General features: G+C 43.3%; 1 protein-coding gene across 1 annotated transcript in view; it reads left to right on the top strand.

The window, feature by feature from the left end:
- The window catches only part of ME3 (malic enzyme 3), a 163,747-nt gene that overhangs the window by 78,585 nt on the left and 70,051 nt on the right, over positions 1-15,111 (top strand). The window contains exons 2-3 of the mRNA XM_040964089.1: positions 3,146-3,279; positions 5,777-5,926. Coding sequence (XP_040820023.1) covers positions 3,146-3,279; positions 5,777-5,926 — 284 coding nt within the window. The remainder of the gene's footprint in view (positions 1-3,145; positions 3,280-5,776; positions 5,927-15,111) is intronic.

The raw sequence follows: 15,111 nt of genomic DNA, 5'->3' as shown, positions 1-15,111 counted from the left end.
CAAAACAAAACAGGGTGATTACCAGCAGTTTGGGGAAAGAAGGAAAGAGAAGTAGGTAAAGCATAGAAAATTTCAGTGCAGTGAAATATTTTCTGTGGCACTGTAGTGCTGGATGTATGGCATTATCCACTTACCAAAAATCCATAGAACTTTACAGCACAAAGGATGCAAACTAAGGTTATCATATTTTTAAAAATCATTTAATAGGCTGGGGAAATCCCACTAAGGAAGGTATAAAAATCTAATTGCCACACAGATATATTTGGAAATCTCAGTGAAGGTAAAGGGAAAGAAGTACGGAAAGTACTGATCAGTAATTTTGCAGATTTACAGAATTGCTGCGGCAAAAAGAATGTGTAATCCTTGAAAAAGAACTGCACATAAGCACTGTACCCTTGCTTACAAAGTGACTTCTATGATGGTAGGGGTTAATAATTTTAGTATTGCTATCTTTACAAGAGAATTAAGTAGATAGGTGGCAAATAGGGAGAGTCATGTTTCTTACCATTGGAGTGGGAGTTTACAGATTACTAAAGTGATAAAGCTACAGAGACCGACGTGGCAATGGATTACAATTGGAGACACTATAGTATGGATTTTTGTTTGCCTAAATCGGTTTGGAAAGCTAAGGGCAGAAATGTTTATAGACATGTGCTTATACACAGGTTGTAGAATGCACATGTGTATTTCCTTGGCCTGTCAGCTAGAAGGGACAAAACAATGAAAATCAGAAACAAGGAGCACAAGCAGGAGTAGCACGCAGATGTTGCCTCCTAATATCTTGCTGCAAAAACAGGACATGAGGGCACTTTGAAGAAATGTCTGATTCTAGGACCAAAACAGGCAATATACAAGAATAACCTGGAGCATCTTATAGGACCAGAAAATAAGGAATTCCTCAGCAAAACGTTGCAGGAACATCTCAAAATGACACAGGGACTTAATTCCCAATGGGCAAAGGCGGAGCAATTTGAACCAAAAAAAATTTATTATGTAACTTCTATTATAATCTAAATTATGTAATAAATATTCATGAGTCTAGTACAAAATAAACGATTGAGTAAATGAAAGATAGCAAAGAAATCAATTTTCCTGGCAGAGAAGAATTCTGAAAGAGGAGCCACTTTGCAGGGAAGAAATCTGACAAGCACTCCCAGAGACAGGTGATTAAATTCCAGAACAGTGAAGAATCGTGCTGATTGCAGATACCATTGTCTTAATGTGACACAAGGCACCCCGTCTCTGAATGAAAAAGTTGCAGCCCCAGAGGACTCATGAGAAAAACACTAGACATATTCTGGTAGAGGAAACTCCTACAAAATACCTGATCAGTGCCCCTCCAGACTGTCAAACTCATGAAAACAAAGAAAGTCTGAGCATCTGCCAGAGAAATCTGAGAGACTTGATGACTAAATATAGTGTGGAATGCTGGAACAATAAAGAGAATTAGCTCAAAACTAAGACATACTCAGACTATGACAGGTTACAGTACCCGCCAACATACATGTGGGTTAGGTCTGGGGCAGGCCAGGTTAGGCCAGTTCATAACACCCATTGGCAGATCCGAGAACAGGGCCAGGATGCAGGACAGACCAAGTTGGACTGCAACACAAGCCAGTTCACATTAGGGCAGGGAGTGGTGGATGGCTTGGCTGAGTTAGCTCAAGTAGCCCCCAGCAAGAGCTGGAATTAGAAGCGGATCAGGCCAGGCCAGTCTACAGCACCCACCAGCGAATGCTGAAATGAGGCTGGCCATGCCAGACTGTGCCACAGCACCCACACTCTGGAGGTGGGCACACTCTGGGTGCTGGGAAGAGGCCAGGTGGAGGGGCTGCTGGGGGTTCCCCTGCTGGGCCACTGCTCCCACTGGTGAGCATGAGAACTGAGATTGGGGCAGACAGGCTAGGCAGGGCTACAACACCTGTTGACCTGCATGTGAGCTGGTTGAGGGAGAGTGCCAGGCTGGGCTAAGCAATCATAACCACTGGTACATATATGAGCCAGAGTAAGTGCAGGCTGGTAGGGTCTTGCCACAGCATCAGCTAGCAAGTGCTGGGAATGGAGGCAAATCCTGTCAAGTTATATGCCTGGACTCAAACTCCAACCACAGAGAGAATCGCAGGATCTGTGGTCAGACTATGGACTGCATGTCAAAACTGGGCCTCATCAGTTGCTAAAGCAGTGCATGTCCAGATGCACAAAGGGGATATGGCAGTCTATTGGGGCCTGCAGAAGACATCTAGTGCCACAGCAGAGGATGGATGGCAGAACAAATTGGACAACTCTCCCAGCCAGTACTGACACCAAGTATCTGGGTGAATGGAGACTCTGAGATGGACTATGTCAGCCAATGGACCTTGGTAGGATTCTCTCAGCCTTGGAGCAACTAAATCAATAGCATTTCAGAACTATCAACACCACCTGAACAGAACCTTCGGGTCATGCTCCACATCATGGACCCTAGGATGACAGCAGATGGCCATTTTCCATCCTTGGGTACTGATTTGGTTAGGATGGAGGGTGCAGTTTCTCCCCTTATCTTCCCTCCCCAACTTTTCCCCTAGATACTGGAAGAAGAAAAGTCAAATTGGAAACAAGGATCTCATCTGCTTTCCCCTGATCCTCAAGCCTTCACACCCTAATCAGTGATCCACATGGGCATATATCCTTCTCAACTATGTAAACATCACCAAAAATAAATATGAATAAGGAAATTTGAAAATAAAAAATAAATCATATAAAATAAAAAACTAAGGCATTCTGAATGAAATATTGCCTTAGTAATACCAAGTCACTATTGGTTGATTAGTTCTAGTAAATATGCTAAACTAATGTGAGATATTAATACTCAGGAAACTGGGTAAAAGGGTATTTTATGACTCTGTATGTTCAAAGTTTCTTTATAAGTCTAGAACTGCTATAAAGTAACATAGTTTAAAAAACTAGTGATATAAATATTTCCTCCTTTTATTTTTCCAAGAAAGTAGGTCAAGATCACCCCTCATTTACAAGGCAGAGGTGGGATTTGAGTTCAGGGCTCTTGTTGGGAAGTCATACTGGTGTCTGCCCCTTTGCAGATGAGACTTCTATCGCTTCGTGTCCTGCGTGTCCACTTACGTGTGTGCTTCATTCCCATTCTGTCCAGGGAATGGCCTTCACTCTGGAAGAAAGGCTGCAGCTTGGCATCCACGGCCTGCTCCCCCCTTGCTTCCTGAGTCAGGACGTCCAGCTCCTTCGGATCATGAGATACTATGAGCGGCAGCAGAGCGACCTAGACAAGTCAGTGCCTGACATCTGACCCCTCTACCTGAGCCCTGTATCCAGCATGCTGTTTGCCAAGGCCCCCTGAAGGCTTTCTGTACACTCTCCAAGCCCTGAGAGATTCCAGACCCAGCCCAATCCTCTAATTGACTGATGGCTTCCCTGGTTTCAAATGAGGCACAGTTTGGAAACTAGAGTCCAAACAGGGAATCTGGGAGGGCCTTTGGGAAGTATAGGAACTGAGTCAACAAGGAGTATTGACACCAGACAACAATGGGGACCCGTGAGGGCATCTCATCAAAAGGGAAGAGGTGAAACAAGGGTGTAGCAATGGGCTGTTTAGGAAGGGTGCGTGGCCTGAATTCCTGGAATATGGGGTATGTGGGTGGGTGGGAGAAGACAGGGGCCACTCAGGAAAGACCCAGTTGTCATGCTATTGGCAGGATGTAACTCTGCCTCCTCTCTGAGTTCGCCACAGTGGAGATGTAGACACCAGCAACGCAACTGTGCACTGCAGGCCATGTTCCTTAGCTTTGCCATGGAAAGACTCCCAGGTGACCAGGCATGATTCAGCCCATCCAAGATTTTAACAGTAAGATGACCGGCCCCCGAATCTATGCTTTTAACTTTTCTGCTATGTCACAGTTAAGAAGGAGCAGACTAGACTCTAGTTCCAGACTGAGTTCTAACCCACATTCTACCACTTCATTGCAAGAGCGACTCAGCCTCTCTGAATCACTTCCCAGCTGTGGAATGAGTGTGTCAGAGGTACTTAACTCTTAGGGTCATCATGAGAATTAGATACCTTCAGATTTTTTCATGTGTTTAGCATACAGTCTGGCACAATGGTGGTTCTCTGTGGGCATTTGCTAAATAAATGCATAATCCTGCTAGGGGCTCTAGCAGAAATGCAGGAAGAAGATATGGTTCCCTTGAATATATCCATAGAGTTAACTTGCTAAGACTTTGGGCCTATGAGGGTATGACTGTCTCCCTAGGGACAGAGCTCAGTAGCAAGCCAGGGTCATCCTTTACCCTTCTCTCTATGTTTCCCCTGTACTAGTCACAGCTTCAGAGTGATAGTGAACAAGTAAGCCTGCCTGCACACTGTTTATCAGCTACTCTACTTTTGGTCCAGTTCCCTGTTAATGGCCCAGGAAAAATCAACAGAAGATTGCCTAGCCCAAGTTCTTGGGTCCCTGCCACTCATGCGAGGACCTGAAAGGAGCGTCCTGCTTTGGTTTGCCCCAGCTCCAGCCCCTGGCCATGCAGGGACTGAATCAGTAGGCAAAAGACCTCTTTCAAAGCAAACTAACAGAAGTGGAGATAAATCTTTCATCTGCTGGTTTACTTCCCCAATGACTGCAATGGCCAGGGTGGAACTAGGCTGAAGAAAGAAGCCAAGAACTCCATGTGAGTCTTCCACATAGGTGGCAGGGGCCCAAATGCTTGAAATATCTTCCACTGATTTCCAGGGAAGCAGAAGCAAAGTAGCGGGGATTCAAACTGGCACTCTGATGTGGGATGCTGATGTTGCAAGTGGTAGCTTAACCACTATACCACAGCGTCAACCTCCACACAGTTTTTTTACTTCTGCATAATGCCTTTGATGGAGAAACAGAGGTTGAGGCCCCAAGAGTTCCTAAGATTTCTCCAAAGGTTTTGCGACTCAAGCCCAGGACCCATCCCAGAACAGTTTCTTTCTCTGCCACTGCATCTCTCTCATCTCACACCCCCAACCCCGCCATGTCTAGGAGGGCTGTAATATCAGAAATTGCACTGCATTATGAATTTCAACCCTTGAATTTTCTCTCCCTGAAGATTTTATATTTTATGGAATGTGACTAGAAGGCTGTTTCCCTGGTTTAGTGATTTCAGTCTTCAGCGAAGAGGTAAAAGACTGTTTTCTGAACATGCCTCTGAGAATACTTCTTACTCAGTCACTTTGAACTCTGCTTGTGACATGAGCCAGCCATGAGTGGCAGAAAAGGCCAGTTCACACAGTGCATGTGTGTGTGTGTGCAGGTATGTGTATGGGCTACATATAGACCATATTTTCTTTGCTCTTACTCCAAATTCAGAATATTATTGTTCTGTTGTTTTTAATCTGTCATTTCACTACCTTTACCACCTACCTTTGAGAACACAAATTCTGGATCCAGACTTCTTAGCTTCAAATCCCTACACTGCCATGAATTTGGACGAGTTATTTTCTCCTTGTTATTAGTCTCTATGTCTCTAAGCAAAACTTATAATACCTACCTCACAGGTCATTGGTGGTTTTAAATGAGCTCATATGAACTATTCAGAAGAGTACCTACAACATGCAGAATAAGAAGCTTAGTAACCTAGTGATATTCTTGAGGTTCCTGCAGTGGTTCTTTGCCAATGAGCTCAAGGGAGTCTTGCTCTTTGCCATACACTCACATTTTTTTAAAACAAAGAGGCATCAAAAGCAATTGGTGCTATCATATATGGTATTCTGTTATATTCTTGCTTTTTTTCTCTTTCCAAGGTACATCATTCTCATGACACTCCAAGACCGGAATGAAAAGCTCTTCTACCGTGTGCTGACATCAGATGTGGAGAAGTTTATGCCCATCGTTTACACACCCACTGTGGGGCTGGCCTGTCAGCACTATGGCCTGACCTTCCGCAGGCCCCGGTGAGACATGTGTGGAGCGGGACGCAGGTAGTGGCATCTCACAGAGGGGAAATCTTACTATGCTTGTTGGGATCCTGCAGGCCAATTCCCACTCAAAAGACTTCTGCCTTATGCACCTGCTCAGGGAGATGACCACTACATGAAGAAATGAGCTGGGCAGGTGGCTAGCAAGGGGCAGCTGATCTTCTCCACCTCCAAATAGTACACATTCATATGTTGCCCAGAGTTGGTCTCCAGGATAGGTCAGATCATTTTTATAATCAACCTGCCACCTTCCCCAACACCCTGGCTCCTTCCCTGGTCATCTTCAAAGTGCCCACCATTCTCCATCCCTCTCAGGCTAAAGGATAAATGAAGCATTGGATACTGAAGACATAATTCTTTTGTTGACTCAAATAATCCATATGTGGGTTTTTTTTTTTTTTGGTGCCTGACTTAGATTCACTTAAAACACTACTTTGTTAGGCAATATGTTTGCATTGCATTTTCTTCCAGAGCAAAAGAATTCGCAGGATTTTTAAAGAGAAATCTTTTTATCAAAATTAGTTCAGAACATATTCTTTTTTAAAGAAAGGAAAAATGGGAGGATTTTCCAAAGGTTCTCAGTGCCAACAGCATGATGGTCATAGGCATATAGTTCTAGTAGGAATGATAATAGAGTTGCCTTGGTTTATTGCATGCAATGGGACATTGCTCTAGTCTGTTAGAATATGCAAGTGCACAGTGTATTGTGCACATTCTTTAATTTGTAAATCAGTGCTTATAAGTCAGATGTTCAGAGAACATGTAATCAAGGATCTACAACAGATTTATTCATTTGGAAAAATGATATTGTTTTGAAGCCAACTTTTGAATGAGAATTTCAAGTTGATTATGGGGTCCCTGATGCTGGCCCGCTTCTTCTGGAGACCCAATTTATCACTGGCAAAGCACACCCCATTAAGCCTCTCTTTCATGAAGGTGTCCGGATGTTGTGACAGACATTTCCTCAATGATCAGAATAACTACACCTTTGTCATCCTAGCAGGACCTCTCTATCAGGGCCCTGTAGCAGTTCTGCTCTTCAGCCTTCACTCTGCAAAAAGGTGTTCTATTTGTCCTGAAACAACAGTGGCAGAGGCATTAGAGATACTGGTGCAGTTCTGAAGTATGTAACGCCCTCAATCTTATTCAGAAATGGCCTTCCAGGTCCACTTTTCTTCCCAGAGAAGGTCAACTAAGTCATATCTCTTCTGAGACCTCACTTCCATCTATTGATGGGCTTGTTGCAGCCCAATTCCAAGTTCCAATGTTCTAGCTACAATGATCTATTCTCCATAGCCAGCTACACTAGACATTGTCCACTGTGCCTTTGCACAGCTAATTCTATCTATCTCATCCTCCATCTATCACAATTCAGATTGCCCTTTATATCCCACCACACGCATCAACTTCTCTGTGATACTCTTCAGTTGCCGACAATCTATTACATAAACTTCTACTCCATAATTCTCCCTTTTATATATTTTATGTGCTTTTATATTTTTATTTATACAACTGAGTCACTGGGCATGTAAAAAACCAAAGGTTTGAGTTTCAGAGGCAACTCAAACCTAGTTTTATATAAATATATTTGTTTGATCTTTTTGAGCCCACTATTTAGCCCCTGAAAGCATGGCTCTGGACCAGCACTGTTTATACCTGGAATTTTATGGAAACACAAGACCACTTGCTTCTTCCTCCTACTGTCAGGCTGTGTGGGAACCCTCATGCCACAGAATCTATCAGCTAGATTGTGAATTAAATTATAGGTTCCAGATAAACTAGTATCAAAATCTGGACTTTGCACATGCACCAAATGTGTAAAGGTAGGATTTGTCTGTAGATTCCACTTCCAAAACCCAAAGAGTCACAAGATTTGAATTTGAGTTAACAGAAATCTATGGAAAAAACTATAAGGTGCTTGGCATTGCATTAGGCACTATGAGATTACCTTCAGAATATAGGTTTTGACCATAATTAATTGACTAACATGGTATGAGAGAAGAGGTAATAATAACATGTTAAACATAATAAAAATTAAAAAGAAGTAAAAGTATAATAGGCACAAAGAATCATAGGAGTTCAAGGAAATAAGAAATTTCTTTTCCCTGGAGGTAAGAAGGATACTTCAAAGAAGACATGACATTTAAACTTGACCTTCCCTGGAATGGCATTAATTGTATAGGCTCTATATACCTTGGGTAATCAGCTCACTGCAGTATCTTCACATCCTGGCATAGCAAAGGAAGCAGGAGGGGAAGAGACTTAAGCCTTACAGCATCCTCTGCAGTCCTGCAAGTTTAGCTTTGTTATAGGATTTCCATTTTACTGACAAGACGACTGAGGCGATCATAGGAGAGGAATTCACTTGAGATCATATAAGGAACAACTGGTCAAGTCAGAATTCTGGCTGTGGAAATCTAAGTAAGCTGCACCAAGCAGATATTTGAGCTGGGTCATAAACAATAAATGAGAAGAATTGGGACAAAAAGCATTTTTATGATTCAAAATTATGTTAATCCCACCTGGCTGGAATTAAAGCCTTTGGGACCTGTTGAGAAAAGTGCAGAGGCTGAGTGAACTGTCCCATGCTTCCAACTAACCATGTTCCACTCATGGTTCTCCAAGGAGTCAGCAGTGGACAGAGATGTGGCAATAGAATGGAGTTCCCACATGGATGGGAGCAGGGCTCACCAACCACTTATTCCCAGGAAACCACTTCAACCCTGGGTGGGGTAGAGAGGGTGCTGGAGAAGCAGAGCATACAGCATGGAAAACAGCACGTGAAAGCTCTAGCAAGGATCTGACAGAAGAACTAAAGTAGGAGAAAAGCATGATCACAACTACCCACTAAAGACCAGATACTGTCTTAAAAGTCCTTACATTTCTTAATTCACGTAATTATCTTAACCCTATTATGAGCTAAGTGCCATTATCCTTCCATTTGCAAGTGGAAAAACTGAGGCACAGTGAAATAATTTATCCAGAGTCACATACCATTTACAGCCACCAAAGTCAAGACTTAAAACACGCAGCTTGACTTGCCCTCTTACAGTTGGGTATGTATGCCTTGGAATAGAGAACCACATTAAAATAGAGAACCACTGTAGCTCTAGGAATGCCTGACTTCCCTGGTGGTCTAGGGTGAGGATAATCAGATGCCATTTTCAGAGCCTCTTCTGGAAGGAACTGATCCCACCAACTCCTGGGGCCTGCCGCTGGCAGAGGCTGAGGCAGCTGAGGCAGACTGAACCATCTCCTAAGATCAATCCTTCACACTCTTAGTGCAGACATCTCTCACTTGTTTTGCAAGAACCCATCCTCAGATGATTACCCAATTAAGTAATCTGACATATGACATTCTGAAATGTTTCTCTAGCTTTCTATTTGGCTGCTTTCCAGGTGTCGATTCCACACCTGCCCTACTCCTGAGGGAAATCAGCCTGAGCCCCACCGCAGCCCTGTGCTCCATCTGAGCTCTGCCTCCAAATGGCTTTATGGATTGGCATTAAAGGGGGGACAGCCCCAAGGCCAAGAGGAAGAGAGCCAGCACCTTCTCGATTTCTGAAATGATAAATATTCCTGCCACATTACTGCAAACAATGGAGTTCTTTGTGAAAGGGAATGCCAGCTCCCCTCACTCCCACCAAAGCTAATTAGGTTCATCTGGTGCTAAAATTCAGCCTCCCCACCTCAAAGTGCCTGGATGCCAGAGTATCTCAAGGTACCCGACTGTCACTGGGCAGGTAGACAAAGCAGAAGGTTCTGGGCTCTGTTCAAGCTTTCCTTGCACCTCCCTGAATCTTTCCTGCTTCACTCCTTGTACATCCTCCAGCTATACCTCCCTAGAGGGAGGCCTTGCTTAAAGGAATTTCCCCTGAAGGTGACTGGGGATAACTGATTCATCCTCCAAGTGACCACAATGGCTGGAACTGATCCAATCCGAAGCCAGGAGCCAGATAGTATTTCTCCCTCGCAGATTCAGGATCCCAAGGCTTTGGTCCGTCCTGGACTGCTTTCTTAGGCCACAAGCAGGGAGCTGGATGGTTAACAGGGCTGCTGGGATTAGAACTGGCATTTATATGGAATCCTAGGCTGTTCAAGGTGAGAACTTTAGCCACTAGACCACCATGCCAGGCCCGACATGGTATCTCGTATTGGTGTCTATTCTCCCTCCCCAGTCACCTCCTTCTGAACCAGCTCCGGTTTTACTTTCCTTGTCTTCTTAGGCTGTGAGTTCTGTGTACATACCTGTAGACTTAATATTTTCCAGTTTTCAGTAGGTGCATGTTGAATGGGTATTGGAGGACTTAAAGAAAAATTCCTTGGGCCCGGCGTGATAGTGTAGCAGTTAAAGTCCTTGTCTTAAACATGCTGCGATCCCATATGGATACCAGTTCTAATCCCAGCAGCTCCGCTTCCCATCTAGCTCCCTGCTTCTGGCCTGGAAAAGCAGTTGAGGATGGCCCAAAGCCTTGGGACCCTGCACCCGCGTGGGAGACCTGGAAGAAGTACCTGCCTTCAGATTGGCTCAGCTCTGGCCATTGTGGCCGCTTGGGGAGTGAACTATCAGATGGAAGATATTCCTCTCTAACTCTCCTCTTCTCTGTATATCTGCCTTTCCAATAAAAATAAATAAATCTTAAAAAAAAAGTACTCATGACACTTGTTACAGATGACGAGGCAGACTTCCTTCAAGGGGCCATGGCAGTAGTTTAGGGATATGACAGCAGGAGAGAAAGACTGATTCCAACAAGGATAAATGAGTATTTACAACAATGACCAGGGTGAGGGTCACTGGATGAAAAATTGGAAGGAACATCAAGAACAAGGGGCTTCCAGCTAAGCTGACTTGATGGGTGATTGCTGAAGTCTAAGCCAGCCATGGTAACAAGATATCCAGGGTGGTCCAGTTGGGGACTCTGACTAAGCTGACTTTGCAGGATTCTTCCTCAATCTGGATTCCGCAGGGACAGAAAAGGTAGTCCAAGGCCTGATCTGGTTGCAAAGGCCTTGGGGCCCTGACAAGAGTTTTGGTCAGCAGCATTTTCTGTCAGACAGTTAGGGGTGAGAAGTGCGTAAAGGAGACTCTGAGGCTAGGCAATCTTGACCTTTATATTCAGCTTTTGGCAATTAATTCAGCACCCTTCAATCCTCTCATGTGTAAAATAGGAATAAGGCCTTTGCACATGAGAACTCAGTGAGATTCCCAATGTAAAGGACTTGAATTTACTACGTGCTCAGCAACAGTGATGAGCCTGACCCACCAACTCCAAGATCTGACTGGTTTGACGACATCTCAGTTCTCTGAAATATCTCCACACTCTATTTGAGCAGTTCTTGTTAAAAGGGCATATGGTTTCTATGACCTCTTTTAGCTCTAACAGTGTAGGATATAGCAATCCACAATCTATAACCAAGTAAGAAAAGAGATCGTTAAGTGAGTCACATTCATACTGAGTGACCAAGCCTTAGTTTCCCCATCTGTGAAACTAGAATATGTTAAGGGTCAAGTGCAGTAGCCTAGCAGCATAAGTCCTCGCCTTGCACACACCAAGATCCCCTACGGCACCAGTTCTAATCCTGGCGGCTTTGTTTCCCACCCAACTCCTTGCTTGTGTCCTGGAAAAGCAGTTGAGGATGGCCCAAAGCCTTGGGACCCTGCACCCACATGGGAAAACCCAGAGGAGGCTCTGGGTTCCTAGCTTTGGTCAGTTCAGTTCTGATCGTTGTGGCCACTTGGGGAATAAATCAACAGGTGGAAGATCTTCTTCTCTGTTTCTCCTCTTCTCTGTATATCTGCCTTTCTAATAAAAGTAAATAAATCTTTATATGTGTGTGTGTTAAAAGTACTTGAGGAACTTTAGACTCTAGGGGATGCCTAGGAATGCTTAGTTTTCAAAAGTTCCTCAGCAGAGTCTAAAGGATAGACAAGGCTGAGACCCACTGTACTGGAAAATCTTTGAAGTTCCTCCCAGCTTGGATCTTCTGTGACTTATTTAGAGTTGATAAACCTCATCCCATAGCTTGCAAACCACTCAGCTAGGAAGTATACTTGAAGATTTAGGATCATGGTAACACAACAGAGTTCTCTTCAACATAAGTCTCAACAAGGCAGCTCATTGGTCCTCCTGCCAAGTTCTCTCATGTCTCATTAGCTGGGAGGGTGCAGCAGAACTCATCCCTCTCCCAAACTGCAATCACATGCTCTTGATTCCCTCACTAATTACCCAGCTTGTAGTGGTTAATAGTTACTCAGCACTTGATTAAATGGGAGCATGCATTGTACTCAAGGAGGACCAACATTTGGGTGGGCCTGTGACCTGCATGACCTGCCTTAAAAGATGAGCTGGGACGTTGGAATCCCTTTCAGGAATTTGAACCAAGACAGCAAAATTGTAAAGGAAGAAATAAAGCAAAAAGAGTGCTACAATGTAGACCTTAAAATCAGATCATGGTAAGCCAATGGTAAATATCAACTATGAAGGAAGAGATAAAATGTGAGTAGGTATTAAAGGAGCAAGTTGAAGGAGAGAAGGAAAAGGCATGTGAGAGGAAAGGTTGGGGAAGGAACATAGGCAGAGAGAGGGATTGGTCCCTGAAGCTGTCTGAATCATGACAACACTCCTGTTGTTGACATTGTCAACAAATCCTCATTACTCAGAGCTAAAGTAAGTGAACCTTTGCCTTAAGCAACTAGAAAATCCAAAAAACGGTTGGATAGGGAAGGAGCTATGAAATCAGAAGGATCTGATTTGAGTCCTGATCCCCTTGTTAAAAGACTAGAGGGGACTAACAGATTAAAGTTCTTTATTTCAGTTGTTAGCATGGGTTGAAATCACCTGGAGGAATTTTTAAAATATTAATTCAACAGGTCTGGGAAGGTGCCAGAATTTACATATCCAACAATGTGCAAGTGATGCTGATGCTGCTGATGCAGTGTCCATACTTAGAAAGTGGCTAGATTAAAGGATGGGCAAAGGCAGCTCACTGTAAAATGAAGGGAAACCATCTCAAGGAAATAGGAGTAGATACCTCCAGACCCCACAGTGCAGAAACAAAAAGATCTGGAAATAATAAAAAAAAAATGCATTCTAATCTCCATCCTCATATCCAACTGGCAGTGTGACCTGTAACCCTCTCCTACATTCTGGGCTTAAGTCTCCTTCATAAACCAGAAGCACTTTACTGCATGAACTCAGGGACTTATGATTCCTAAGTTTGGGAGTATATTACAGCCCTGTGGCTATGTATTTGCCTCTAGAGTTTATGGTACTTAAGGGAGAAAAAATGCAAAAGCAGCTGAAAAGGCAGCTTTCCATTTTCTGTCGAGAGAAAGCTTACAAATTATCTACAGAAGTGTCACTATTTTGCCAAGAACTCTGATTCACAAATGGGCACCTTCTCAGACAGAACAGCTGAGCAGGCCAGAATCTGTCATGGATAATTCATGCTTGTGTTTTGGAAACTGGTGCTGGAGAAGGTCTGAGGAAGGTGGTGTGAGGAGCCTTTCCAAAGCATGAGGTTGTTCAATTATTTTGGATATGAATGTCATACAGAGTAAGTTAAATTGTACCAGAATCTACACTGTTGAAATGCTTTGCAAGGAGCACTCTTATTTTTATGTCTCAATCACATCGATTTCAGTCACTGAGGAAACTAACTTATTATCAGAAGGAATTTTGAGGTTTACAAACAGAAACTGCATTTGTATTTAATTGCATGTGATGTGCCTAGATCTTTAGCATCTAGAATGAGCCACTTGTCCTGTAACACAAAGGATCTTCATCAACCATCTCTAGTTTGGGTGTAAGAGGTTGCGGGTAGTAGGTGGGGATGACTGGACAGCTCACAGATTCAAAGATTACATATGTTTTCATTACTCAGGCTGGAGACAGATGATCTTTATTAACTAGAACAGGATGCTCTGGGTTTAACTTCCTTTAGCCAAAGGTGTCTTTTCCTGGTAACTTAAACAAGCTGATTTTTGTTTATTATCTGGCTCTGTCTTTTTCCTCTTTTGTCACTGGCAGTCCCAGCCACAATGATCAAGAGATTCAGTGTGGGAAGAACTTCCTTATCCTAAGAGGTAATTACATACGTACAAGCTGATGTTGGGTAGACTTTACCCTGTATAACATTGATCTCCTATTAGCTTACAAAACAAACTAAAAGTTGTATTGTTCACACTGGGTATAGTTCAAATCCAGTGGAAAAGATGCAAGCAGTGCAAATGTTTTGAAAGGTTCTGGGCTGCAGGAAGAGAAAAAGGAGAAACAACAATGAATGTCTTGAGGAAAACAAAAACTGTCTTGCCAGAAAAGAACATCACTGCTATTTGCCTGGCCCGTAAAGTCTATTCTTGGACTCAACGTCCTTGCATCAGTCCTTTACACCTACAAATATTTCCCTCAATTGTCCTGTGTACTCTGGAGGAGTAACTCTGAAAAAGGAATCATTTCATCAATAGTCTCAGAGACTCATAATCCACTGCTTTCACAGGCATGGGGCTTGGATTTTAGGAAGGATAGATTGTCTTTCAAAAGGACAGGGATGAGAATAAATAGGTATGAAGGTCCCATCTGAGGTGCTCTAGAGGGAAGCAAGCTTTGGGTGGTCAGCGAGGTGTCATCAGCACTGCCTGAAATATTGCAGGAGAGCAAGTGGACAGATCAAAAGGGCAGACTGGATTGTAGAACATGGACATAGCCAGCTTCACATGGATGACATGGTGTCTAGCTGGATCACAGGTTTTCGGCAGAAGGAGCTATAGACTGTTTTTCTCTGCATCTGTTGTACTGTTGAGCATTGTGTATCCAGGTTCCTAGCAGAGGCGGTGCTTAAAGACTGCTTTCTAATTGCACTCAACAAATATTTGCTAAGAACAGTTTTTCTGCTTGATCACTAAGAGTATGTGAAAGAATCAAATGAAATCAGAAATTTGATTTATGGTTCCTATCCTTGAGGAATCCTTGGCTCACCTGAAAAAAGCAATTCTATGCTCATGAAGTGTGGTATACATTGGCTGACTGTAAATAATGAGGTAATTCATTATGGTAAGAAATCTTTCCCCTGAATTGATTGTTTCTTTATCTATAAACCTTGTAGAGATTCTGATTCACATTGGAAAGATGTCCCAGTACAGGGTTTATTGGACTTATTGG

The sequence above is a fragment of the Ochotona curzoniae genome, unplaced genomic scaffold (genome assembly GCF_017591425.1).
Source record: "Ochotona curzoniae isolate NIBS_2020 unplaced genomic scaffold, NIBS_Ocur_1.0 scaffold_3223, whole genome shotgun sequence".
NCBI classification, from domain to species: Eukaryota; Metazoa; Chordata; class Mammalia; order Lagomorpha; family Ochotonidae; genus Ochotona; species Ochotona curzoniae.
Note: the sequence above shows the minus strand (reverse complement) of the source record. Positions and strands in the feature narration are given on the sequence as shown.